The following is a 27,649-nucleotide window of genomic DNA, read 5'->3' as shown; positions in this document are numbered from 1 at the left end:
CAGCTCATTTGTTTTGGGCCTCCCACTAAAGAGATTACCAGAGGCAAATACCATCAGTGAAGGGGGTTCACGGAGATAAATTAAAGTATTTGTTTAATACAGACTTACTTTCTTTATGCAGCTGCCAAGTTCTAGATGAAATGGAGAGAGGGGGTTTAGGACAGTGGAACTGGATAAGACACAGATTCAGAGTATGAAAATCATCCAAACGCTAAAAATGGAAGATGATTCGGGCATGTCGCCCACATTGGGGGATTTGTTTAAAGAGCTTTTGAGTGATTAATTGTCAGCGGAAAAAAACACAGAAGTAGTTCGACAATTAACCTGCGTATGGGTGAATTCGTGTCTGTGTTTATTGAGTGCCTGTCTACTTGGAATGTATGGAAACAATTTCAAGATAGCTTTCTCATAATCGCATCGGCATGTGTTATAAGTTTAGGTTTTGTAATGTCTCGCATGCCTTTGGAAAACTGGGTTTATGTTGTAGTGTAGAGCAGCAATTCGCATCAGAAGAAAGAGAAGAACTCTGTTGTCAGATGCAAATCTTACACAGACCTTTATTGTTCTTTTAATAGTTGATTTTTACACCACATACAAGGGACTCTGTTGTCAGATGCAAATCTTACACAGACCTTTATTGTTCTTTTAATAGTTGATTTTTACACCACATACTGTACACCGCAGTCCTTCTCAATAATGTACATCCCTTCTCATTTACAAATTTTACAGACATTTTGAAGTGGTCATAACATACTTTAACCTTCTTTAAACTGTTAATTTTCCTACACATACTTTCATTTTCCTTCTCAAAACAACATCTTGGCTTTTAAACAAGTGTATCAAACCTTCCTACTTCATGAAGACACTACGAAAATATGAATAACAGCAAACCAATGTCCATGAATGGTTGCTAATATCGAGTAGCGCCAATCATCAAGTCCATCTAGTCGTATCCAACTCTATTCCAAAGTTTCCTTCTAAATCTCACATCAACATTTCTCAAGCCCTCATTCGACATTCAACTTTTCTTCTATCCGACAGTCCGTTTCTACAACAACTTTCTGCTTTGACAAGCATGTACATGCACTGGGCCCTCATGATAATACAGGCAGGACTCAACAAGTAAAGCTCCATGCAAGATGCCACATTGAAATATTCATCCATCATTTTGGGGGGGGGGGAAAACTTATGGCTCAGGTTTGATTTCTGCATTAACAAAATAGCTAATTTTCCATTTGGACAGTTTGAAATCAAATTGCTACAAAATGTAGCATTTTGTCTTGATAAAAATTATACCTTCTAATTTAAATATAAAATGGAGCTGATAAAACATCTGTTTAATGGGAATGTACTTGTAAGACTTGCCTTCCAGTAGAGCTATGAATCAGACTTTTACAAAGTATTCATTGCTTTGGATATTTCATTTTTTTTTTCTCAGTGGGTATTCTTCCCTTCTAAAAGCTAAACACAGTGCTTTTAATAAAAACAAAAAAGAGCTACAGTAAATATCTTATTGATAAGTTTGAAAAAAGTAAAACTTTTAATTACAAAAAAAATAAATCAATATTAATAAAATAAAAAAAAATATGACCAAACTAACAATAAACAAGACTAGATGTGTGATCTTGCCCTTTCACACAAACCAACGTGGTGATTTAAAGTGTGCGGGATGTGTCTTCAATCTTCAATCCCTTGAGATCCACACAGTCGCCTCACGAATACTGTCTTTCTGGTACTGGTGCGGCCCACATGGACCTGGGAGGGTTTTGGGGGGAGGGATTTGGTAATAATAGCTGCCATTGTGGACAGTAACAAAAACACTGCTGTAGAAACACACAGTCCATACACGCACATAAATACAAGTCCTCCACACAGTGCCACTCCATGTGCACCCTGGGATAGCTTAGTCTTTACACCATGGTCTCCTTTCTCTTGCCCAACGAGCAGATTGAACGCTTGTCCTTTTTGGATTTGCGGTGCAGGAAAGGGGCGGAAATTGAAGATGATGAAGAGGACGAGGAGAGAGTGGAGGTTGCGGAGGGCGTGGGGCTGGGGGGCTCCTCAGAGCTGGGGGACGAAGGGGCGGAGGCCGCGGCCCGTGGACAGTTCTCATCCGTCTCTTCCATATGGATGATGGCGGAGACGGAAGACGAGCTCCTTTTGGTGCAAATGTCGGTACTGGCAGGGGTGGACAAGGATTCACTCTCTGGGAGCGGCGAATCTTTCTGGGTCGACATGGCAGTGCGGAGGCAATTGATCCACTGTTGCTTGTGGAAGATGTCATTGACCTGCAGTGTGTGGGACTGGCCATGAGATGGGTCCTGGAAGCGTACCCGGAAGATGTTCTTGGCTAAAGGGGGGAAAACATATTCCAATGAGCAAAAGGAAACAAGAAATGACAAAAAGAAAATGCGTGATCAGCTTGACGTTGAGAGTCGTCAACCTTACCTTTATCGGCATTACTAAAGGCCCCTCGGAATGAGCCGCCCATGCGGACGTCTCCATCCTGCAGGTCTTCCAATACGAGATCCTGCACTGGGATCGGCTGGCGGTACACCTGGAAACAATGCCGATCGTTCCGCGTAACAGGCCGGGTCAAGACCAGAACCTCCGTGAAGAGAAACACATGCAACTTCTAAAAAGAGGACAAAGGAAAAAAGAGAGATCTGGTTATTGACGTGTTGTTTGAACGTTGGGCTGATTTGCAAGTATTAACAATTTTCTCTCCTGGCGCTCTCAAAGATTCCCTTGTCATTGTGTCATTTGTTTGAGGGACAAAGGGAGCCAGTTCCTTCCCTCTAATGGCCTTATTTGGAATATGGTGGCTTTTGTGTTTATATTTCCAGTGAATAAAAGACAAGTGATTTCCCTCCAGTGGTTTGGGCTGTTATGGGTGTGTTTGTATTGAAGACAAAAACTCACCGTGCCACTTTTGTTGCGAAGTTCCCCATGGCAAAGCAGGCTCTTGCACTGCTCTATGCGAGGGTCTTTCTGTCTGTCATCCAAATATTCCAGCTTATCGATATAGTACTGACACTCGGACTCCCCTTTCTTCATGTTTATGTCAGCCAACACGGCCTGAATGATGCTTATCTGGAGACAAGGAACAAAGGCAGCATTAACATCAAATGTCACCTAAACGACTCAATTTGAAAGCCTACAGTTACTAGATTTGTGTCTGAACTTACTGCCTGCTCAAGGCTTGCTGTGTCTGGGTGATCTGGTGGTGTGTGTCTTAAAATCTCTTTCAGAAGAAGGGGGTATTTGACCAGTCGTGAACGAGGGATGTCTAAGAAGCTCCACAAGTCTAGTTTCCTGCTGAAAGGTGACTCAAGGCAGCGCTGTAGGAAGTCCTGAACTCTTGGGTCCTGTTTCTTCTGGTCAAGCAAGGCTTTGGCGGCCAGCTGGTTACTGCAATATGCCCTGTACGCGTTTAACCTTGGCAGCTGTGGAGCAAAGCGAGAATTAGTCTTAACAATCTAACAATGTTAGCGTGCCTTTTATAATAATGAAAGTACAATCAAGAGATGGATACTTACCCAGTCCACAACAATCTTGCCGATCTGTCCCACTGTGCCATCTGGGCCTGTAGCCTTCGCCAAATGAGCGAGAAGATCTGATTGGGTAAAAGATGAGTTAGCACTACTTGTCGTCAAAATTCATTAAAAACAATAAGGTGTTGTGTACAATATTCACCTTCATGAAGAGGAATATACGCATCTAAGTCTCCAAAGATGGCTGTCAGCTCCTCCTCAGACATGATAGAAAGTTTCAGCATTGGATCATGGTACGCCTGGACATAGAAAATGAGAAAATGATGAGTAAATAATAGCAGCTTCTAATTTTACAGGGAGAGACATTTTTGGCTAGAAATGGAGGAAGGAAGTGAGCCAATGTATCTGACTCTGAAAGCACAGCCAAGAACTTATTCGGTCTGTTTGCTTTAAATGTTCTAACAAAAAAATTTGAAATGGACAAACCTTTCGGGCTAATTTCAGGTCTTCAATCAGGTCCTGTTCTCCTCGAGACAGCTCAAAAATAGCCTGGAGAGACAGAAAACGAACAGTCACATTCATAACCAAGAAAACTGTTTGGGTATTTTTAGTCAAGCCCCCTACATATCTGTCTGATTCCTCCCTTTGGTGGGAAATATTTGAGGGGCTCACAGTTTGCTGTAATGTCTGATTACTAGGTCTAGTTGTGAATGAGAGGTGGAGGCTTTGTGCGTCAGACCGGCCAGTCTGTGTTAGCACTGTACGTCTGACTCTGAGATGCCAGAATGCAGCCGGACTCTCTCAGCTCCATTCCACTGTGTGCCAAGAACACAGGCCAAAAAAACACAGCCAGACTGAGAGAGGTACAGTGAGGCAGAATAAAAACAGAGCAAGAGGAGGAACAGGGCGCTTTCCAAGCCCCAGGCCCTTTGGGTTTAATAAGTCACACAGGCCTGATTCAGTAGCGTCTGGCAGGGGGACTGAAAGTGGATTTAATAGTCTAGGTTTCTCGGTGCTGTCTGGATTCCTCACCTCTTGTCTCTTAATCTCTTTGGTGGAAAAGGTTCCTTTCTGATGGACGTCCAGGGTCTCGGACCAGAGCATGCTGTTTCGTCGCTTGGGTGGTGTGGGAGCCGCGGCCTTGCTGCAGGGTTTCTGCTGGGGCACACCCGGAGACCGCCCGTCGCCCCGAAACGAGGCCTGGAGGGTCTGGCCGAAGCGTCGGACGGCCCCATTCTTCACGGGAGAGATGAGGTTCGCCAGCGAGGTCACTCGGCCGAGAGGCCGCACACGCTTAGTACAGGGTTCCTATGAAACACAAGGATGGAAATAAACGTTAAAACTTAATCACCCCCAACTGACCACAACAGATTCCTTAGTGCTTCATTAACTGCACAACTGCCAACACAAGAAGGCTAAAAATCGAGAATGGAGCACAAGTTTCTGCCTCACATAAACAGAGGCTGTCGTATGAGTCACTGGATACACGCTCCATTGTTGCGGGTGTGAAGGGGTCAACCGGAGGTCAGGGTGATTGGAGGCAGCAGCTGTTATGCCAGTCACGTGAGATTGACCCCTCAGCAAAAAAAATAATTATATATATACCTACACATACAAACACGAACAAAGACCCCTCTCTGGCTGCAACCCTGGAGACTCAGCATTCAAGAGGCATGACTGGAATGTAGGAGACCTCAGTCAGCTGTCCCACACTGATGACCCACACACACTCGACAACATAGCCTAACTATAGCAAACAGGCCCCCCTGATCAGGGTGGTTGTTCACTTAATGGAGACAAAGTTGCTCTTTCAAGAAGACGTTTAAGAGCTGTTGGTTGTGTGTATTTATGTGGGTCAGACGGACCACCACGTTGAGTTACAGATTTGACCCAGGACTTTAAACAGGGTGCACTCTACTCCCTTCTACTCTGTTCCTCTCTCTCCTTTCGTCCATTAAGAGCTGTTTATGGCTTCGTGTTGAGGCAGGCCCTGTAGCCCTTGCGTGAGAGAGACAGGCACACCTGAACCCCCTGGAGAGGGGGAGGTGAGCACTCTCAAACCTTATATCCATAATGACTGGGCCTCCAGCCAACTTCAACAGACCTGAGAAGGGGGGAAAAAATCAAAGCAAAGGAGATCTGAGACATTGATCCTACACTCTAGAGATCTGACTGAAAAATGTTCCTACCATTCCAGGAACAATGTGAGCTTTGTTGTCAAAAAAAAGTGTTTGCGTCTTTCAAACAACGAGAACAAAAAGCACTGTGTGCTTGCACTTTTTAAAAATGCACATTTCAATTGATTTTCCAGTGCTGGATGGTTTTCCAGCTGCTGAAAGTATATAAAAAAAGGATGTGTTGTTCTCTTGGCAAAGTGAAACCAAGGAACCATTCCTCCGACCAGCAGAGACAGCTGCCGAGCAGATCTACGACTTTATTTTAGCAGGAACTGCAACTGTGGCCCAAGCCCAACTGGACTTGGCCACCCAGATCTGCCTGCCTGCCCTTCCTCTGCTGTAACATATCATGGAAGTAAACATGAAGACCACAACTGAACCTTCTCCACCGGTGGCCAAAAACACAAGATGTTGGGGAGACTGACCGCAGAGGAAGCAGTCTGGCTCAAAACTGGATTTAAATGAGCACCAAAGTACCTGTGTGAGCCATCACTGGCTCAAAGCAAATAATTGCAGTGTTGCTGCTGCCTATTGCACTCTTTCTACTATTTAGGGAAACCCTGCAATAATAAACAATTTTTTTTAAATTCTAGATTATCTAGTGGAAAGAGCAACATCTAAGCAGACAGATAGTCTGATAGTGTGGTTATTTCTGGCTGTGTTGACTCGTAGGGACCCCCTGGGAGAGTCGCATTGGGAGAACTTAGCAGGGGGAAGTCTCCCCCACAGGAACCAGTATTTAGACTACTGCTGTTAAGTAATGTGTGCGTGTGTTTGCTTAGCTATACGTTGGGGACAAAATTGTCACTAGAAGTTGGCTAAAGGTTCCATTGGGAATAACCCCCAAAAGTAAAGGAAAATTAAGTAATATAATAAAAAAATTATATATATTTTTTTATTCTAAAAATGCAAAAGATTTTTAGGGGTACAGTTAGTCTATTGTTATTATTAGCTGTGAATAAAAACAAGATAAGTCTATGGTATTTTGGCATGAAAATGATTACCTGGCAAACAAACAATAATTTGTGATAAAAAAATTAACGAGGGGAACCAAGCTCTAGTTAATGTCCCTCAGCCTTGAGCCACAACTTCCTTAAAATCTCCTGATTCATTCATAATTTGCTACTTCTGCTTTAGTTTTCCCGACAACTAAACCATTTCTGTGGCCACTTCCGAATCTGAATTGAAACCGCAAATAGGAATAGCAGCCTGCTGAAATGAAGTGAGATAAAAGCCTTTTTTCTGGGTCTTAAATGCATTTCTAAATACTCAGAGCAGGGCTCAAGCACACCTGGGCTATGGGCTGTGATTGCTTTCAGACAGCTGGAATGTTCTTCATCTCTGCATGCTCTCACACCTTCAAAAAAAAAAACCCTGAGGGGCTCCTCAAACCATTAATATACCTGCAAAACGTTTGCTCAGGTGTACAGCCAAACACACAGGCTTTAAACTTCCCGTATAAGCACATTTAGCCACCACAATGACAACCTGACAATTTAAAAAAAAAGTTAACATGTAAACCAGTAACTCAATGACTATAGCTGAGAAGACCTTTAGCCTTGTTGATTTGCTGATCACTCACTCAAGTCTCACATCCTTGAGAAACACACCTGTAGTTCTTACTCCTTTAAAGGCAAGTGTGTGTACCAGATAACAACAGGGCAAGGTACTGACTTGGCTGATAAAGAAAGTAAAGGAACTCAAACATTTGCGATTAATCGCCTTTGGGTCTCACCTCTAGTTCTTTGCAAGTCTGGTTCTGGTAGTCTATCTTCTGTAAAGTCCGTTTGATAGGTACCACACAGGGTTCATCGTAAGCCACCATTTCTTTCAATAAAATCCACTGGTTGGTTTCTGTTATTTCCAAGAGTCGGCAATAATCCAAAAGTGATTCTTAAATAAATACGTGATGTAACATGAGAGATCTGAAAACCTCACCGTCCCCCTAACTTGTGATTGTCCGCCTGAGCGGAGCTTTCTAACTTCTAAACACACTCTCGGTGTGTGTACTCTACAATCTCTAACTTTGTTCTAGGGATGTGAGAGGTAGGGAGTGCTCATATACAGAGAGTTTTGAAAGGGGCGGAATCAGGATGTAAACTCACCAATGGCAAGAGGGCGGAGGAGGGGATATGTAAAAGAATCTGAAGGGACAAAGTCTGAGAAAACCTGACTATCTCTGCAACCTCATATCAACAAAGATCGTCTACTAGATATTACCGAATCAGAAATGTATTATCAAAACATTTCATGGTCCACCAAAACCTAGATTTAAACCCTAATTAAAGTCATTTTGGACCTTAAACTAACCAACCAAACCTTTCATACTCCCCAGTTTGCAGTAAAAGTTTTAAGATAAAATGCAAAACAGTGTAGCTTTGTGGTGAGTGAAAGCGAGTCTGTTTCTATTTGCAATGTGGATTGGTTTATGCATGTCTTTGAGTTGCATGAAGGGTGTAAAGTACAGGCATATTTGCTTTGAGATCTGCCTAATGAAGAACTGGGTTGTTATCACCCACTCATCAGCAGGGGAGGGGGGGATGATCAATTACAATATCAATCAGGGCTGTCTGTGTATTGGAGGTGTGTGGGGAGTTCTGATAAATCAAAAAGTTTCACTGGTCCAAACCAGAAACTGACCCAGACCACGCCATAAACAAATCCTGCTTAACAGGATCCTCTCTATTTTTCTCAGCGTACACAAAACTGCACAGCCATTGACCTCCACATTTGGGTGACCAAAAATCCACTAGCACTGGTTCACTACAGACCCAAATCTTTTACTGCTACCTTCCCACACTGTCAGCAGAGGTATTAACTTCAGCTGTGCAAATGGACTAGCATGTGATGGCGCTTTTTAAGAGAGATTTGTGTTAAAAAGTGTGAAAGCGTTGGGATGCATTCTAAGCAAATGGAGATGAACGATATGCAGACTCTAAGCTCAGCCTCCTGTGTCAATACAAGTGTGTGAAAGGACATGCATTAGTGTGTTTGGATCAGGACACCTTCCACTGCTCAGTGGACGGGTCAAACGGAAGCAGGATTATTTGCTAATGAGGCTGCGTTCAGTTTACATGTTATGCTATTGTATTATTTAAAACATTACACTCCCTATTTTCACAACTAATCAGTGTATTTTCATAGTGTGTATAAAAATCACATTTATGTACTTTTTTTTTTTTTTTTCAACTAACTAATTGAATTGTAAGTGTACTGAAAACCAACTAAAACCAAAACCAAAACCAACTACATTAACAATGACCAACTACACTCTTCAAAACATCTTTCTTTGTGTTCCACAGAGTAAGAAAAAAAATCATACGGGTTTGAAACAACATGAGGGTGAGGAAATTACAAGGTTTTCATTTTAAAGTAAACCATCCCTTTATCAATCCTTCTCAGTTCCTCAGAACAGCATTTGCAACATCATCTTATAAATTAAGATGCTGAAAGTGCAACATAAATTAGATGACTAATCGACAAAATGTAAACTTGTGAAATTGAATTGCAGTAAAACATAGTAATATATGGCACATTAACCAATGTCAATGTCATTAATTTTACCACTACAAGTGGCTTTACTAAATGAGTGAAATTAGCTTAAAACATTTTTTTAGTCAAACTTGAGTAAAATAGTGTGCATGTAATTTTTATTGTGCAGTTTACAGTTTGTATAATATTTGTGTGCATATATTATAAATAATATTTAAATATACAAATATAATTTACATATTTTTTTGTTACACTGTAATAAATTGTACTATTTTGGACAATGTTTGAAACTTTGTATTGCTAACACTTTTCATGTTATTTCCTCCTTATGATAAATCATTTGTATTCTTCATTCTAAGTCGCTTTGGATAACAGTGTTTGCTAATGAATATATATAAAACAGAAATTAAACAAAAGAACACATGATTTTAATAATACTTTTTGACCCATCTTTGCCATAAGTATAATAGATGTTGGTGCTAGCAGTTCATAACCGATTTAGCAGCAGTTAATGGGTTTAATCATGTGACTACTCATCACATAATGGTTGTGGAAAAAAAAAAACCCTGAATATGTATGGTTAAAAATCAAATAGGGCTATCAGTGTGGGTGATATCAATAACAGGGTTCCTTCATCTCGGCGTGTTTTGACGAGACGTGTGGTTGTCATATTGCATGAGAGCTTGGCTCAGCCTGCACCCCCTGCAGGCTAACACCTCGACACACATGACAGCTGGACGTCTGGGTGTGAAGCACAAACACAGCACTCCTATTTTAGTGCTAAACACCAGCACACAAGAGTGACTCACTTCATGCGGGCCGTGAGCGAGCTTGCCTAATGGGAAAATGTGAGCTAACTTGCTACGATCTGATAAACCTCTGTTGAATAGGCAGCGAGCAGAAAGGTGTGCAGTGGATCGTAGTGCTGCCCCCTAGTGGATAATTCAATAGTACTGCGGTTCAGGTGACTGTGATGGAATTTCAAATTTGATTTCTTCGTGGCTGGATGGTCCAGGATGCATTATCTATACTTGTACAGACTTTGATTAGCAACATAAAGAACATCTTATGATTTAACCTCTTCTGTCCGAGTTTTTGAAAGCTTTCTGTTTCTTATCAGTGTTGGAGGAAATCGCATCTACTGTAACAAAGGTGTGGTTAAAAGACAAGCCCGTACTGGGAATAGGCTGTAGGTGCGTGATGTCTAAATTTGTAGGTGTACATCAACAATGCAACACCAACTCTTTTTCTCTGGAATCACTCTATCAATTGCCATCTCAACTTCAATGCCCACCCCCATTCATTCATCTTATATGCCTTTTTCCTTCCGTGATACGATCCTCCATGCTGCTTACAAATTGTAAGTATGGTAACCCATCTTGTAAATGTAAATATTCCACACCATCGTGACATTCCAACCTGTATGAATTTCTTCAGTGGAACAAAAATAAGACATTTTGAAGAAAGTAGCTGACTCTATGGCTTCTGAAGACTTGGAATATAGCACAAAACACACACGAGCCACTTTTATGGTGTGTTTGCATCCTTTCTGAAGCTAGAAAGCACCAGTCCACATTATAATTGCGCGCATCTACATTCTTTAAAACACCTCCTCCTGTGTTCCACAGAAGAAAAATCAACAGGTTTAGAATAACATGCAGGTAAGAAAATGGCTATATAACAATCTATCTCAGTTCCTGATAGTCATTTGCAGCATCCTCTTATAAATAAAGAAGCTGAAACCAAAACAGATAAAAACTAAACTTGTGTTAAGTTATAATATGACTTGCAGTAAAACACATATATGGCACATTAACATTAATTTTACTATTACAGTGGGTTCGCTAAACACATGGAACCATAATTTGCTTTTTAGTCGTTTCTTATTTTGGTGTGCCACCAAAACTCCAACTACAGAAAAACATAAAAATCACACACATCCTGATCTCAAGTATATTTAACTCCAATTGAGTCAACGCACCCTCAACAGAGGTGGTTGCCACCAAACAGAGCAGGTAACTAATAACACACCCCTCGGTCCAGACACACAACAGAGTCAGGACGCATCCCACACACGCGTACGGACTCTTTCCTTCTCATTCTCACAGACTTAAACTGATCTGAATCAGATCAGACTTTAAGCTACACCAGTTAAATTAGTCACAGAGTAAGAACTTCAACTGTGACCATTTAAAGACAACATTTTGACAATTTTGTGAATACTTTTGTACATTGTGAAAATTTGGTAGTTACATTAAGCAGAATCTGGCGAGTATGCATTTAGCAAATCTCAATTTGACAGTCTCAAGATCACAATGTAAATTAATCAGAACAAGGCCCTGAGGGGAGTGCAGAGGAAAATAAAAAGGGTGTCTGAAGGACAGGTGATTGATTGTACAAAACCCCCACCTCCCACAATATGCATTCTCAAAGGTGTGCTGTGGGGAAGGGAGTTGGAAACAAGTTTCACTCTAGAATAGACTGGGTTGGAATGAACAAGTGACTGAAATATTTCAAAGATGTGAAGTGAAGGCATTGAGGCCTTATTCCTCAAGTCATTCCAAACCTGCATGACTTTTCTTTACTAGATCTATCTATGATTTATAATCTCCTACTCTAGCAATACTATACTAAAAAGAATACATTTGCCAATGTTGGGCATTTTGTTATGAGATGTTTTTGTGCAATAACTTTCGCCAGCTTTTTTTCCATTCCTTAAGGCATGTAGGCTCTGGTGAATCAGAGCTCTCTCATCTCGTAGGCGCAAGACTGATGAAAGTCATCTCAGTTATATTGTTCTCCTGCCTGTCAAAGTTCAGAGGATCTGAGTGTGCTCAGTGCGACCTCTTACTAAACTGTAAAAAACATTGGGTTGCTATGGATGTGTATTAATAAGTCAACTGTTCTCTTTCAGAAGGAGAAAAGTACAAAAATAAACTAGAGAGGATTCAAGATCAGTGCAGAGTCAAATTACACAACTTGTTAGTTTACACAGCAGCGCATCTTAATTAAGCCCTTGCTGAAATGAGGATAATTACTGACAGTTATCATGGAAAGTTTACGGTTTAGGGAGAAATGACCTTTCCGATTATCAGTGGAATGATTTTCTAAGATTAAATTCCTCCAGTTTAAGGTTAAAAGGCTTTGATTTCTGCCACAAACAAGTGATTTCATCTAGGAGTCTTGTGCAAAATGGCTTTGATTTTGCTGACAAATATGGCAGAGGGGGGCATTTTTTTCTTTCTTGATGTTGTTATAATGAGACTTTGATGTTGTTTTGAAGCATGTTGTGGACAGACTGACTTCAGGGAGTAATTGAAAAAGCAAGACCTCTTGATTTATGTATTTCAATAAATCAGTTGTGCTAAATCTGCCCAATGTTGTTTTGCTGGTTTTCTTACCTTGAAGTCAAAGCTGCATAGACTGACAGCATCTGCATCGTCCTTCTCTCTACGCTTGCGTTTCTGCAAAAAGGAAAACAACCTTTAAGAATCTGAAGCACAATACACATCTAAACTAAAAGGTGACACTTACAAAAACTGTAAAAACTTTCTGGCTTTGAGAGAGGAACCAAGGAAGACATTCTTTTGTCAACTTCTCTACAGTTTTCCTTTAGTTTCCTGAATAATATGCAAAGTGCTACCTCAAAAGTTGGTATTACGGGTTACAATGGCTCATAAGGAGGTCCAGTGAGACTCAGGAAGGACATCATTATCCCTGAGGCATTTTAGCACCTGTGTCTGTGAGTCGGGGGCTGGTGGGGCATCTGGCTAGTGAAAATTCTACCTGTGGAGTGTGTGCAGGGTGTGAAGGGGTTATACATTTTTTTGCAGCACTGCGTTGGCCACCAAGAGCCCTCAGGGTCTCTGTTATTGGCGTATGTTCTCTTTACTAGACTTTTCCCAAAACCACTTTACGAAACCTTTCAACACAGGCCATTTAAAGACAGTTTAGTTGGTGGCTGAGCTATAGTTTAATGAACCTCCCAAGAAGACATCAGCCCCTCCATATAACTAGACCCACATGGATCTGCACTTTTTTTATTTTTTGCATTATAATGAAACAACATTTTGTATTTTATTCAATGATAATTATGTATGTATGTATACAAGCAATAGACAAAATATCATTATTAAACCCACAAGTAGGAGGTTTTTGAATGTTAGTAAATCTTGACTATTCATCCAGAGTGAGGCTACATATTGAAAAACGGGTGGTAGTTTTAATGTGCCCATAATCTACATTACACCTTTATATTCAACACTTACAAAACAGGGCTAGTTTGCAAGTCACTTAAGGTTTTGTTTATGAGACCGGTATCAATTGAAAAGCCCATATTGTTAATGTCACTGCCACTAACAGAAGTAACGTCTTGATGAGCTCTGTTTTCTTATAGGGTGAAAGCATTTGTAAAGTCATGTGATCAAAACCAAACACCCTACAGCCAGCTCACGAGTTTCATTGAAGCAATGAGTAGATTAGGCTAATTTAACATCAAACCCATTGATGGCGAACAAGTTGGCAAACACTAAAACAATAAATGACAAGCTATCATTTAGCAAATCCCCATTCACAGACAACAGGGAGAATTAATCAAGACCCTGATTGGAGGGTTTTAGTTGACCGTAATGATTGCTCGCCCATCAGAAGCTGAGCTACTGAGTGAATCACAGGTTACTCATGGTGTTTGGTTTTGAACGTTTTAATAGATAACACAGATAAGCGGCTGCTTTTGTGTTATTTGACCATGGAGAAAAGCTAATAGTCTGTAAGTTTACAAGTGGCACCGATACTGCTCGTGTATTTAGATAAAAATGTATGTAAAATTAAAAATTAGGTCACCATTGGAAAGCATAAAAAAAAATCACTCGGAAGAATAAAACTAAAGCGTCACAATAAAAAGAAAGAAAACTGAGAGCAACAAAGAGAAAAGGTCAAAATGATAGACAAGCCGTGTATTTTGGCCCCAAACTGCATGTTCCTGGTGGACAAACCATAAACGGATATTACTGCAAAGAATTTATGAGAGCAAACAGCAGCTGGCACAGAAAACATGAGATTATTAAACAAGCTCAATCAAAGTCACGTTTTTGGGACACTCTGCATATTGCAGGGGTCAGTAAGAGCTAGGATGAAGAGTTTGTGCACATGATGGCCAAGACATGTGGTTTTGACACATCTGGATAAAATCAATATGCATGAAGCCCATCTGTTAGAGAGAGAACACTGATTACCAATCAATGAGGGGGAAAAGTCTAAAAAGCAAAAAATGAAATGGAAAAGTCAACATGAAATGGTGTTTGCAACCCATTTAACTTCTGTAATGTGACATTTTCCAAGTAAAACTGGATATTCAATTAAAGAAAAAAGTAGGATGGGACTTCCATCAGGCTGACTGGATGTGAACAGTGGTTGGTAGAAAGGAGCTGAAAAATAAGACGGCCTGAAAAGTTGTTTCAAAGGGGAAAAAGGAAATCTTTAAAGTTAGAATTTGAATTACAGAATTGGAAAAATGATTGTTTCCAAACAGGTTTCTCCTCAAGCTACCATTGTTCAGGTAGTTTCATCCCAAACTGATGCCATCAGTAGAACCAATGCTGCAACTTGAGCATGTCACCTTTACAAAAAAGACTTAGGGGCACATTTTTTATAAAATGAAAGTATAATGTTCAGTTGTCTCAAGCTGCTTCCTGTCTCTTCTGCAATCAGTCTTGACTCTCATTGTAACAGTAATCTAGATGCTACAGAAGAAAAACCACACATTTGTTGTATGAATGCCAAACCAACAAATAATTTTCATAAGAACTACCTTAGTTTCCTTATGAACTGAATTACATAAAGACCTTTAAATTATGCTACATACATTTGCATATTGGAAGACAATGAAACCAGACGTTTGAACATGTCTGAGACAGATTTTTTCAAATCATCATCACATGTTGGCACAAGAAGCTGTCAAATTTAAATCCGGCAGTATCACAGAGGTCTGCAGGCCACTTCCTGCATAATCCATCTGTTGTTGCACCACCTTGTTCACCCTGCGGCCATACAGACGGCCTTAACCAGAAGAACTACTTCCACATTAAAGACAAAGATTCTACGCTTTTATGTTCCAGGAGTCTGAGAAGAAATGAGAGGAGGGAGGAATACTCTTTCACCTCAGCAGGGTTTTGAAGGTGAGATAATGGCGTTTGAGCTGGAAGCCTAATGAGGCCCATGTGCCCACTAGATGAGCTAATGTGTGTGTGTGTGTGTGTGTGTGTGTGTATTCATGAAAAAAAAAAAATTACATATCAAAGGAACACTTTGGCACGGGATAAAGCGGTCAGTCTTCTTTCCCGTCTTTCCACCCCCCAGTTTTCCTACAGATGAGAGATGGATTGCGTTTTGCTTGGCCTTCATAAACTTTGGAATGCTCTAATCGGGCTCTATTCTCTGCTTTCAATCACAAACTAGTTTGCATTTACTGCTTAACTGATTCAGTGGGAATGAGGACTTTGGATATAGTTTGGTGGAAATTTGGGGGATAGAGAGACGCTTGGGAATGTATCAGTGGCAATTTGTGCATCAGCTCAACCAGAGGCACGCGATGCCATGAGAGGATTGAGATGTCATCAGTTGGGGACAATGTGATTGAGAGGCACAATATCTGCCAAAATTTTCGTAAAGGGCAAGGGGAAAGTACACTCACTAACTTGCGTGAAGGAAAAAGATGGAAGGTTTAACAAAAATGACCTTATGGGTGTAGTATTAAAGTTTCTGAGGCATGAAAACTGGTGAACCGTAGCAAAGCACCATTAATGGAGCTACAGCATTCACGTCATTTAAAATACAAAGGTCACCTGTTGTATGTCCAAATTTTTTATATTAAAATTTTGGTCCTGCTTTACTTACAGGCTGTAAAATGCTGAAACAGAGTGGTAATGTGAAAGTGAATAGAACAGTCATTTCTAATTTCCTTATGGCATTGAAAACTGTATAGTTAAATAGAATTGCCTAAAAAGATTCTGTTCAGCATCTATTCTTCTGAGAAGGCACTGCACTAAGCCGTATTATGAAACAATTAATCAAAGACTGTGGCCAAATCAAGAAAAATCCTATCTAGTGGTTAGTTCAATATAAAAGTATTGGTAAATAAAAATGTACTATTTCAGCTAATCTGATTTCTGTCAGGACCACTATCGTCAAAGATGATTGACAATTAGCATACAGTTTGGATTGGCGGTATGATTCTGTTCTGGGCAAGAACTCCCTGCGCATCCATGCAGCCCAGCATGGATGAGAGCAGCAATACCCCCCCAGGGTAAACAGAACAGAACCAACATAAATGTATTGCAGATATTGTTAAAAGTTCAATAGTTTTATGTACACATTTTAGAATTAGTCTGATTCAAAGGAGAATCAGAAGGCTGAATCCCGACTGACAGAGGAGGAGTTGGGGATGGAGGAGGGTAATTAGCTATTGAGCAATGCGAAAACTGCTGATAATACTGAGCGACCTTATATATGAATGCTTAGATGGGTGTCGTATTCCTATAGGTAGATGGGGATCAGCTGAGAGTCAGCTGATGCGAGCTTGACTAACGTGACCTGCCAGAACTAATGCTACGCTTGATTTTTAACATTTTAAGTTCTTACATCCTGCCCAATATTGTCCTCCAAACAGTGTACAAACTGAAGAGTGTATCTATGTAGTAGGGGTGGAACGGTTCAACTTACTCACGGTTCGGTTTGTGTCACGGTTTTAGAGTCACGGTTTCAGTACGGTTCGGCGTGTGCTATGTTTAGGCAAAAACTATACTGTCAAATAAAAATAAAGAAAATAAGAATAATCTATCTAACTACAAGCAACAGCACAAATAAATATAATAGAGTAAAGATACAAATAAAATAACCAGTGATTTTCAGTTTTTTTTTAGGTAGGTCTAACATTAATTTTCAGGTACAGAAACTGAATAAAGTATTTATTTATAAAATGAAATGTAAAACAGCATTGCATATTTGACTGTATATATTAAAGATTAATCTCTATTAAAGTTACAAAAGCTATTCAATCAAGAGCAGTGAGTGATTTCTTTGTTGTTGCTGTTTGATTAATATTAAGAAAGTGCTGTCACTTTAAGAGAACGCACTGATCCAGTACGTTCAGCCAGCTATGTCTGCTATAGGATACTTAACAAGACGGGCATTTTGACATAATTTTTGTGTGAATTTATCCATTTAAACAATACTTCAGAGAGAGCTTAATATTTGCGCGCGTTCTGAGGTGCGGGGTTTGCGCGCTTTCCGATGAGCTCACGCACAAATCTTCTCACTGCGTGCGTGCGTTGTCAGATTTAAGTTGAACCGCGGTCCTAGCACGTGCCGAACCGTACGGTTTGATTTTTTTTTTTCCACGAACCGTTCCACCCCTACTATGTAGGTTATGATATACACCCTCTTTGGAGAGGTGTGTTTCAAATCACTTATTCAATGACACTTATGATGCTACCTCAGTAGCTAGCTGCCTGTGTTGACAGTAGGCCTGGGCGATAAAACGGTATCGATATTTATCGGCGGTACACCTTCGATATCGATAGAAAAATTGTTCGATATAACGCACGATATAGGCACGTACTATGAGTGACGCAGACAGCACACACAAACACGAACATGCTGAAATGAGTGCTGTGCCTGCCTGTGATGAGGAGATTGTGAATAAAAGAATGAATATTAGTCGAATTTAAAATAAACATTTGCATTTGAATGTTAGGAGTGCGTCAGGGAGCGTCATCAGTGGAGCGCGAGATGCATTGATGATGTAAGTGGCGTTGAATGCATTTACATTTTTTTGTTAGTCTAGCCCAAGACCTATACAATAAAGACCTATTTAATCTGCATATAAAACATTAGAAATTAGATATTTGTTTAATTTTTATTGTGTTTGTTAAAACAAAAATTATTTGTTGTTTGTCTCAATAAATTGTGTTAATTATAAATAAAGTGGCTAAATGTAAAAAAAAATTTCTATTGCTTTTTGTTTTATAAAAAGTTTATTAAAAAGTCAATAATTATCGATACCGAACGATATGAAACATTATATCGTTGATAAATTTAGCTATATCGGCCAGCCCTAGTTGTCAGTAGGCCTGTCACGATAACAACCTTTTGTTGTGCGATATATTGCCCCAGAAATAATTGCGATAAGTGATATTATTGTCATTCTAAAGACCATTTTATGCCACTGAATATATAATCATAATGTAACAGCATAATAATGCAAGAAGGCCTACACACTTCCAAATGACAACACTTTTAATTTTTAAGAATATTCAGATCATGGAAATTAAATATCAAAATATTAGATACCTTAAAAAACCTGAATAAATAGTAAATAAACATTTTCTAACAAAAAGTGCAAAGTAACAAGTAGAAAAAAAGAAAAATGCACAAAGAACTTGTATGGAGATTTTTCCATCTACAGATTTTTCCTTATTTTCTCTGTAAATTAAGGGTGCACACTTTTGCTGAAAAACACAATCACTACTTAGCAGTCAGATGTCCGTATGCACAAAGGCACAGATCCCTAAACAAGACCATATCTGCAGATGAAACTTTTTTTGTAGAAGCATTTTTTAAATTTGAACTAGCACCTCATGACTACACCACGTTATGTACAAGAAGCTGCAAAAGACACAGGCGCAAGTGGAATGTAAAAAACATGGTGACATTAATTTCTAAGTAAATATAATGGGCGATATATTGCGTCACCAAAAATTATTGAGGTCATGTACATATATTGCGCGATAAGTCGATATATTGATTATTGCGACAGGCCTAGTTGACAGTAGACAGCAAAGTGGCTTGGAACAGAATTACTGGGTGTTTTGTATGCTTCAGAAAGAGTTGAGCCATATGGATGTCATAAGCTACTCACCAGCGTGAAGTCCCACTGGGGTCCAGGTGTCAGGAAAGTAAAAGAACTTCCTCGTCTCAAAGACGGCCTACAGCAAGAAAAACACAAGATAAGATTCTCAAAACAATTATTCTTCTAAAGCCATTTGAAATAAAACATTTAATTCCCTCTTCACACAGAAAACCAGACAAATACAAAGCATCCAACCAGACCCAGACCTGTATGTCCATAACCCAACAATGTCAGTGTGCCCACAAGAAAAGCCCATAAATGTAAAGACACATCCTGTACGTACCACACACCAAGCCTGGTGTAGCCCCGTCTCCCGTGACACTGCATCATGGTCTGCAGAACCGATACAGAGAGAGCGTCACTTAGCCCCGATCTCTCTAACTCACACCAAGACACTCAGTTTTTGCCGTCTTTCAGCCACGTGCCCTTTCCTTCAGTCTCTATCCATCATGTCCTTTTACCCACAAATGCACTGCCCCTCATTGTTGGCTGGGCCCTTATTTGGGGACTGGTGACAACTGTCTCAGCGAGGTCATGTTTGCAAAGATACCCAGTGTTCCTTTTCTTTTTTCAGCCACGGTAATGGGACGGCCCGCCAAAACTTTTATACAAAGCCTTCAAAAACAATCTAACATTTATTATCTGCTAATTTACAGAACTATGAATAAATCATCATTAATGGAGTTATGAGGTATTGCCGTTGGATTGTTTATTTTAGCAACATTGCAAAAGAATGATCAATTACCCTGAAGCGCATGTCAGCATTATTCTAAAGAAAATATTTCTGCCTTTCAAATCACTCTGAAATCATTTTTGTTCACTGATGTAATCAAGGCCAAAAGGGTGGTGAAAAATATTTTCAACAATATATTGCATTACCATATGGCTACTTGCCAAATTAATACACTACTGATCAAAAGATTTTGTTTTTGAAAAGTCTCTTATGCTCACCAAGTCTTCAATGATTTGATAAGGAACACAGTAATAATTGTAATATTGTAAAATATTATTAATTTAAAACTATTTTCTGTTTTAATATTATGTTAATGTTATTTTTTTCTGTGATGTAAAGCTGAATTTTCAGCATCATTACTCCAGTCTTCAGCGTCACATGAACCTTCAGAAATCATTCTAATATGCTCATTTGGTACTCAAGAAACATTTCTTATTATCAATGAGAAAAGTTGTGCTGCCAAATATTTATAAGTCTTTACTATCACTGTTGATCAATTTAATGTGTTACTTTCTTAAAAAAATAAAAATAAATCATACTGATTCCAAACTTTAGAACAATAAATACATGGACATAATGGCATTTTCAACTCAATATTTGAGAAGACAAAGAATATTTTGCATGAGACAACAGTCGCAGTCTTTTTTTTCCAGAAATATTTGACCCCAGAATGCTTTTGTTTTAATCGGTAAGATTTAATCGTGCGTAAGTTATTTAGCGGTGAAAGCTGTTTTCAATGCATGAGGATGAGTCAAAATCTGACAGCCTCCATTTATAATAACAGATGTTTTTTATATTAAAAGTCTTTATTAAATATGGGGGAACTTCATATCACAAAGAATCATCACTAAAACAGTGGAAAACAAAATGAAGACATTCATTCTCATGTGAACATGTGAATGTTTGGGCTAATTTTTTTTATTCTGTCTGATGTGGTTTCTGCAGGCATCCCCCATCTCTATATCTTTCCATGAGTTGTCTGTTTATCATTTCGTCACTTGAGTGCAGATGACCGTAGAATGAAAATGGCGTATATGTATATGAGAAAATAGGTAATTACAGTTCAACAACTCAAGAGAAAAAATGTTTGTGGGAAGTGAGACAAGCTGGTTCTCACAGAAAGACTAGTTCAAATGTGACTCATTTAACTTGAGGTGTGTTTAACAATTGAATTATGTCTGATGGTGTATATGGTACAGGTTGTTTCTTAATAACAATGTAAGAAATGTGGTGATGCAGTGAGCAGAACATTGAGAAGCTGGGTGATCCTGGGTGTGATATTATCTGACCAGACAGAGGGTGTAAGTGTGTTAACAGAGTACAGAATCTATATCAGTGTCCACTAGAAAGAGACTCTACTGTGGGTGGTCTCGACTGCTAAAGACAACAGGGGACTAAATATGTAGGTCAAATGACGCTGCCAATACCATGATGGAGTGTCCTCCATTCCACACTGCCCTGCTGAGGCAGTGTGGAAAAGTAGAGACAGCATATTTAATTTATATGGATAAAAAGAGACTTGGCTGTGACCAGGCCAATACGTAATATGTACTTAACAAGTGATATTGAAAAGTGCATATTTTGTGAGTAATGCACCAATATTGGAACTTGCTGTCATAAAACGTGATGTTATAAAACACCATACAGTCTCTTGTCACACACTGTTTGTGTTTGCATGCAAATATTAGCTAAATTCATTACCTTAAAATTCACAACTTTCAGATTCATAATTAAATGAATATTTTAAGAAGCTTTTCTTTAATAGAAAATCTCCCAACGACAGCATCACAACAAACATCATCGATGTTCAAGGGGCAATATTAGTTACAATAACGTAATATAAAATAATATTTAAAATAATTATTTTCATGTTTTAAAATTTAATTTATTCCTGTGATGGCAAAGCTTAATTCTGGCCATTACTCCAGCCTTTTAATGTCACAAGATTATTGTAATATGCTGATGTTGTGCTTAACATCTCTTTATCAATGCAGAAAACTTTATTTTTCTCTGAATTTTTGAATATACGGAAAGTGTAAAACAACAGTATTTATTTGAAATATTTTATAACATTATAATTGTCTTTGCTGGCACTTTTTACCAATTTAATGCTGAAGAGGTATTAATTTACCTAAAAAAATCACTAACCTCAAAGTTTTGTATGGTAGCGTACTATTTAGATATACTAATTCTGATCTGTCACACAGTTTAGACTGGATAGCATGTGTGGACAGTAAAACGAAACATGGGCTGTGAGAATTATGGGACTTGAGACCTTAAAATCAACATGAGATCAAATCCAACAACCTGCTATTCTAATATGCAATACTCCACTCAATTCCCAATGGAAGTGAATCCAAATTAAACATGTCATCAGCTACTTCTGAACATGGTTGCAATATTGATTGATTACAATATTTGGCTAACACAGAAATTTTGAGCAGACTGAATACTTGATTACCGCAAGCGAACCAATTGTGGTTTTAAAAGGGGAAAATGTGAAATGGACCTGTAGCCATATTGCGTAAAATGCCAACAGCAGCGTTTCCTAAGCCTGTTCCTGGAGGCCCTCAGCACACTCTCCATAATCAAACACACCCGATTCACCTCATCAGCTCAATTTCAAAGACTCCAATGCCTGAAACAGGTGTATCAGATAAGAGAGACATACAAAATGTGTGCTGTTTGGGAGCTTCACAAACCGAGAAGGGATACTATGAGTGTGTAGTGCTTCCAAAACATGACTGGAATGCCGAGGTGTTGTCTGAAACGTTGGACACCGACATGACAAATATGGACCAAATAGCACACACACCCTGTGATGGTTACATCAACACAAACACCTCAGAGTCTCTCACAGGCAATGTAACAGACTGCACAAATACACCAAATATGAGGCCTGCCCTGTTCTGAGAACTCCACAGGACATTACATCACTATAGTTATTACCTTCGAGTGTCAGATGATCAGATACGAGTGTGGGAACATGTAAGATGCTACTTTGTGTTCGTAGGTTGACGTCATTGTTGCATTGGTCGTTTTAATGTGTGCAAATTCATTTAAACACAACTGCACTTCTTGTGTATCGTATTCTGAATTTTGGACGTCCTAAGTAGTCACAATGTACCATACAAACCAATATTTAGTTTTAAGGGGACGGTCAACGTTGGTTTCAAGTTTTTTTTTTTTCTTCTGTCATTGAGAACGCAATCCCACTGACGTTAAGGTGGGAAAACACTGAAGGGGACTCGGGTTAAGATAAGTAGGTTTGGTTTCACCGTGCTTTACGTAGCAAACAAAGGAGAGGCCTTGGAGGAATGATATGTCACTTACTCATCCAGATCACTCCACAATGGCTTCAAAAGCTTTCTTTGTTGTGGTCTCCACTGTCAAATATGAGACATCATATATAACGAACCTGTAGAAGGCCACGTAAAGGGTTTGAGTGTCAAAACGGCACAGAATAGATCATCTGAAATTGGATAACGGTTGCCTTAAACATCTACAATGTCCTGCTATGTGCAAAGCAGTGACGTTGTGCTCTTATCTTAACTATATCTGGTTTTTCAGTGCGTATTAAATGAAATGGGTTATTGTCGACTAAATCCTTGGGGATTACTGGACAAAACAAGGCCAAAAACAAGACATTTAATAAAAGTCTATTTTGCTTTTCTGTGACACAACACTACGTCAGAACATATAGTGAGCTTTTCACGTCACCTTTTTTTTTTTTGCTCATAGTTCATAGAAGGCAAGTATTAAGGCCCATTCACACCAAGAACTTTAACTATAAAGATTAGATTAGCGCCCACACTTAGACATGATAACATTGTATTTATTATAAGTGCATGCTGCAGTTATGTTGTCTGCCACTTTAAATGCTCAAGCACTGTAGCGCAAGATGGATTCTGATGGAATTTTTAAAATTATCTTTATTGATATTGTTACAGTGTAAACAGGCCTTTACTATATTTGTGACCCTGGACCACAAAACCAGTCATAAGTCGCTGGGGTATATTTGTAGCAATAGCCAAAAATACATTGTTTGGGTCAAAATTATTGATTTTTTTTTATGCCAAAAATAATCAGGATATTAATTAAAGATCATGTTCCATGAAGATATTTTGTACATTTCCTACTGTAAATATATCAAAACCTAATTTTTGATTAGTAATATGCATTGCTAAGAACTTAATTTGGACAACTTTAAAGGTGATTTTCTCAATATTTAGATTTTTTTGCACCCTCAGATTCCAGATTTTCAAATAGTTGTATCTCAGCCAAATATTGTCATATCTTAACAAACCATACATCAATGGAAAGCTTATTTATTCAGCTTTCAGAAGATGCATACATCTCAATTTCGTAAAATGTACCCTTATGACTGGTTTTGTGCTCCAGGTTCACATTTATAATTAATTATAGAAAAAATCATTTTTAAATCATTAACTTTAATCAATATTGAAATCACGATTACTTTTTTTCTTTGGATTTTCACATTCAATTAACTGAAAAACAATATGTAAAATGAAAATATAAAAATGGAAACACTTTAATATAGGGACCAATTCTCACTATTAACTAGTTGCTTATTAGCATGCATATTAATAGCATATTGGCTGTTTATTAGTACTTATAAAGCACATATTCTGCATGAACATATTCTACATCCCTAATCCTACCCAATACCTAAATTTAATAACTACCTTCACTAACTATTAATAAGCAGCAAATTACGAGTTTGAGGCAAAAGTCGTAGTTAGTTAATAGTTTGTTAATAGCAAGAATTGAACATTAAAATAAAGCGACCATAAAAATACAATTTATAACAAAAATAATAATTTTATCTTAAATATCATGTTTTCGTAATCATTAGATGCCAAATTCGCAATTGAAAATACATTTAAACTTTGTAAACTATCTTGCATTTTATCCATGGATGGATAAAAGGGGAAAAAAAATCATGCAGCTTCTTGTAAAGAGATGTTATTACATTTAAGTGATGGCTTTTGACTTTTCGGACAATAAAGAAGGTGAAACAAATCCCATAAACTTACATTAGAGTAACTGCATTATAATGTCACTAACTACTATTTTCTCAACTCTCTGTAAACCGTTCCCTTGAAAGATATCCAATACAATGTAACTCTTTGTTTTTGAATGCTTCCTTATGAACAGTCCATTAGATTCTATTTTTTCTATTTACAGGGTGACGTCATTGTGACGCTGGTGCTTTTGATGTGTATGTTGTGTGATGCTTGGGTAAGAATTTATTTAAACAGTTATACTTCCTAAAAGTCTTAGATGCGGACCAGTTTGTAAAATATCTAGGAAAGGACTCTTTTGACATCGGCCACCAAGCACATGCCTCGTGACACCCAAATAACCACCCTGGCAACTGCATAGCAACACACTAAAAACATTTAGAATATCATAGTGTCCACATAGCAATGACTTTGCATCATAGTGGCAAGTAGCTCTCAAATTTTCCAAAAAATTTTAAAAAGTTTCCATGCCATTTTTGATGTTTTCTGATTGTATAAGAGGCAAATAGGGTCACATTTCCTGGTGTTCCAATCAGGCAGAAGGCTTGGCATGAGAGAAAAAAAAAAAAACAGACCCTCTGCCAAAATAAACTGTTGTTATTTCAGCCTGTGATAAAAGCACATTTGATGCTCTCTGGCTTCTTTCTCAGGGTTTATGTGAGATCTTGCATATATTTGGCATGGTCTATTTACATGCAGTACCTTGGACACATTATCAGATGTCTTCTTTGTTTAATATTGATAAAATGGCTATACACCAAGATCTGACAGATGTTAAAGTCATTCATTCATTCTAACCTTTTAGATCAAAATCAATGTCTTTGCATACAAATAAAGATGCTTGCCGTATGTTTTTGTTTATTTTATATTGTCAAATTATTATATACCCGTTTAGTTTGGTTGTTTTTATTAAATCTACTTTGGTGTGTATACTTTGTAAACATCTTTGGCACTAAAATGTGAATGATGTTGTTGTTGTTGTTGTTGTTAGTAAGTCAGTCAATTGCATTACACAGCTGATTAAGTGATAATGCCGATTTAAAACACTGCTAAGTTTTTGTGTAAAACTCTTAAGTGAGCTAAAAAAAATTAATCACTTGTTCATTTAAAACGGGTGTGTTAAGAGGTTTGAGCTGAGCATTTTTTATGTTGTGGCTTGAACGCTGCTCTTATATTTTATGAGGCATTAGCGCCATGATGTGGTGGGATGAAACATGAACGTTACAGCAATACATACGCTCTCCTGCATTCATGCTTTGTTTTCATTAGTCGACATATTGCGGAAGTTTTTCTCACTTTTGAAAACACAACAAACTCATACACCTATACTCACCCATTTAGTGGCATGTTACAGAATAACTTATTAGATATGGTTTATATAGATAAAACTGTTTAAATGTAATCAACAAATACGTTTTTATTACCAGATCTACATGCAGTTCTCATAACTGCAAAGAGTGGCATATTTGGCAAAGGGATACGCAGACCACAATAGTGCGAGCATTGGAATAATAATAAAGACCACCAACAACAACAACAAAGTGTGTGATATGATCTTCCTGACCGTTTTAAATTGCGCTCTGGAGACGCGTCGATATCCGCTACCGACGACTTTCTCTTGTTCCTCCTCGGTCTTTCGTTCACCGGCTCCGCCATCGGCGCTGGAGATCCGTCAGTTTCCTCCATTTGAAAATGTGGACCTGGAATGCGCTACTGTAAACTGTTTATACAAAACGTAGTACAATTAAAATGAGAAATTTTGGGGGGTGAATTGAAAGGGGGAAGTTGGCAATATTCAACGGATGGGACGGATTTTGAATATGGCGGAAATCTGAAATCGTAGCCAATCAGGAGTGAGCAGGAGGGGGCACGGTTGATGGCGACTAATGACGTAACACTTCCGCTTCCGTGACAGAACTGACGGAGTTGGACACATCTGACGGAGGTGACGAAAACCTTAATTTGTAGGCATTTTAACTATCAAATACATTGAATCAGTCAATTACTGTATTAAAACAAACACAACAAACAGTGAGTATGTTATTGTTTATAAAGCTTTTATTCAAGAGTCACATTGAAGTATTTTGATATATCACTGGAAAACAAAATCTTATGGTGGTGACATCTGACGGTGTTGACAAATTTGGCATTTCTTTCACAAAACCAGTGGAGTTCATGTAGTAGCCATTTTATTTTTTCTGTTGATGCTAGATGCTAATGGAACCTGCTTCAGGAGAATTAAATTGAAGGTGATAATTGTGTTAAATACATTCTATTATTAATCCCTCATGACATTTAAAATTTAAAATATTTTTTATTTTTAAACCTAATAGCAGTTAACCTTGCTGGAGAAACAGAGGGAGGGGAGGGACTCGGGAGGCCATGGCGGAACAGGGGACTCAGGTTGCCATGGCGGATCAGGGGGCTCAGGAGGCCATGGCGGATAAGGGGGCTCAGGAGGCCATGGCGGAACACGGGGCTCAGGTTGCCATGGTGAAGCCGGGGACTCAGGAGCCCTCCGTGGGCTTAACGGGGAAACAGGAGCCCTCTGTGGGCTTAACGGGGAAACAGGAGCCCTCCCTGGGCTATACTCGGCTTCGGGCTTGCCACATTAACGTCTTTCGGGCTTGCCACATCGACATCCTTCGGGCTTGCCACATCGACGTCCTTCATAATGATTATACGGGCTAAACCAACACAAAGGGAAGAAACCACAACAAACAGTCCACAGGGGCGTTACAATAAATGTATTTTTGTAAGCCCCTTGACTTTTTGTATCTTTTAGATATTATAGGTTGTTA

General features: G+C 38.8%; 1 protein-coding gene across 2 annotated transcripts; it reads right to left on the bottom strand.

The window, feature by feature from the left end:
- Positions 1–609: 609 nt before the first annotated feature.
- Positions 610–26,656, bottom strand: net1 (neuroepithelial cell transforming 1). Of its 2 annotated transcripts, XM_016443186.1 has the most exons (11): positions 26,413–26,656; positions 19,080–19,146; positions 12,565–12,627; positions 4,527–4,802; positions 3,981–4,043; positions 3,697–3,793; positions 3,540–3,616; positions 3,189–3,446; positions 2,923–3,093; positions 2,449–2,635; positions 610–2,350 (listed from the first exon to the last, which is right to left on the bottom strand). In XM_016443186.1, the coding sequence occupies exons 1-11, from the start codon at positions 26,532–26,534 to the stop codon at positions 1,911–1,913; spliced, it is 1,821 nt and encodes a 606-aa protein (XP_016298672.1). In that variant the 5' UTR covers positions 26,535–26,656; the 3' UTR covers positions 610–1,910. The 2 variants fall into 2 exon arrangements, with proteins under 2 accessions (XP_016298672.1, XP_016298673.1); XM_016443187.1 differs by lacking the exons at positions 12,565–12,627; positions 19,080–19,146; positions 26,413–26,656 and adding an exon at positions 7,407–7,686.
- Between the last annotated feature and the right edge of the window lie 993 nt (positions 26,657–27,649).

Source organism: Sinocyclocheilus anshuiensis, unplaced genomic scaffold, assembly GCF_001515605.1.
Source record: "Sinocyclocheilus anshuiensis isolate Anshui unplaced genomic scaffold, SAMN03320099.WGS_v1.1 scaffold916, whole genome shotgun sequence".
Taxonomy (NCBI): domain Eukaryota; kingdom Metazoa; phylum Chordata; class Actinopteri; order Cypriniformes; family Cyprinidae; genus Sinocyclocheilus; species Sinocyclocheilus anshuiensis.
This window is presented reverse-complemented; position numbering and strand designations above follow the sequence as displayed.

What these genes read in the sequence shown, in the direction of transcription:
- net1 (XM_016443186.1), bottom strand. Translation starts at nt 26,534, where the DNA reads ATGGAGGAAACTGACGGATCTCCAGCGCCGATGGCGGAGCCGGTGAAC. An exon ending in CCCAGTGGGACTTCACGCTG is followed by an intron (nt 12,628 to 19,079) that starts GTGAGTAGCTTA and finishes TCCTTTTTGCAG; the next exon opens with AAACGCAAGCGTAGAGAGAA. An exon ending in CAGCAAGCCTTGAGCAGGCA is followed by an intron (nt 3,094 to 3,188) that starts GTAAGTTCAGAC and finishes CCTTGTCTCCAG; the next exon opens with ATAAGCATCATTCAGGCCGT.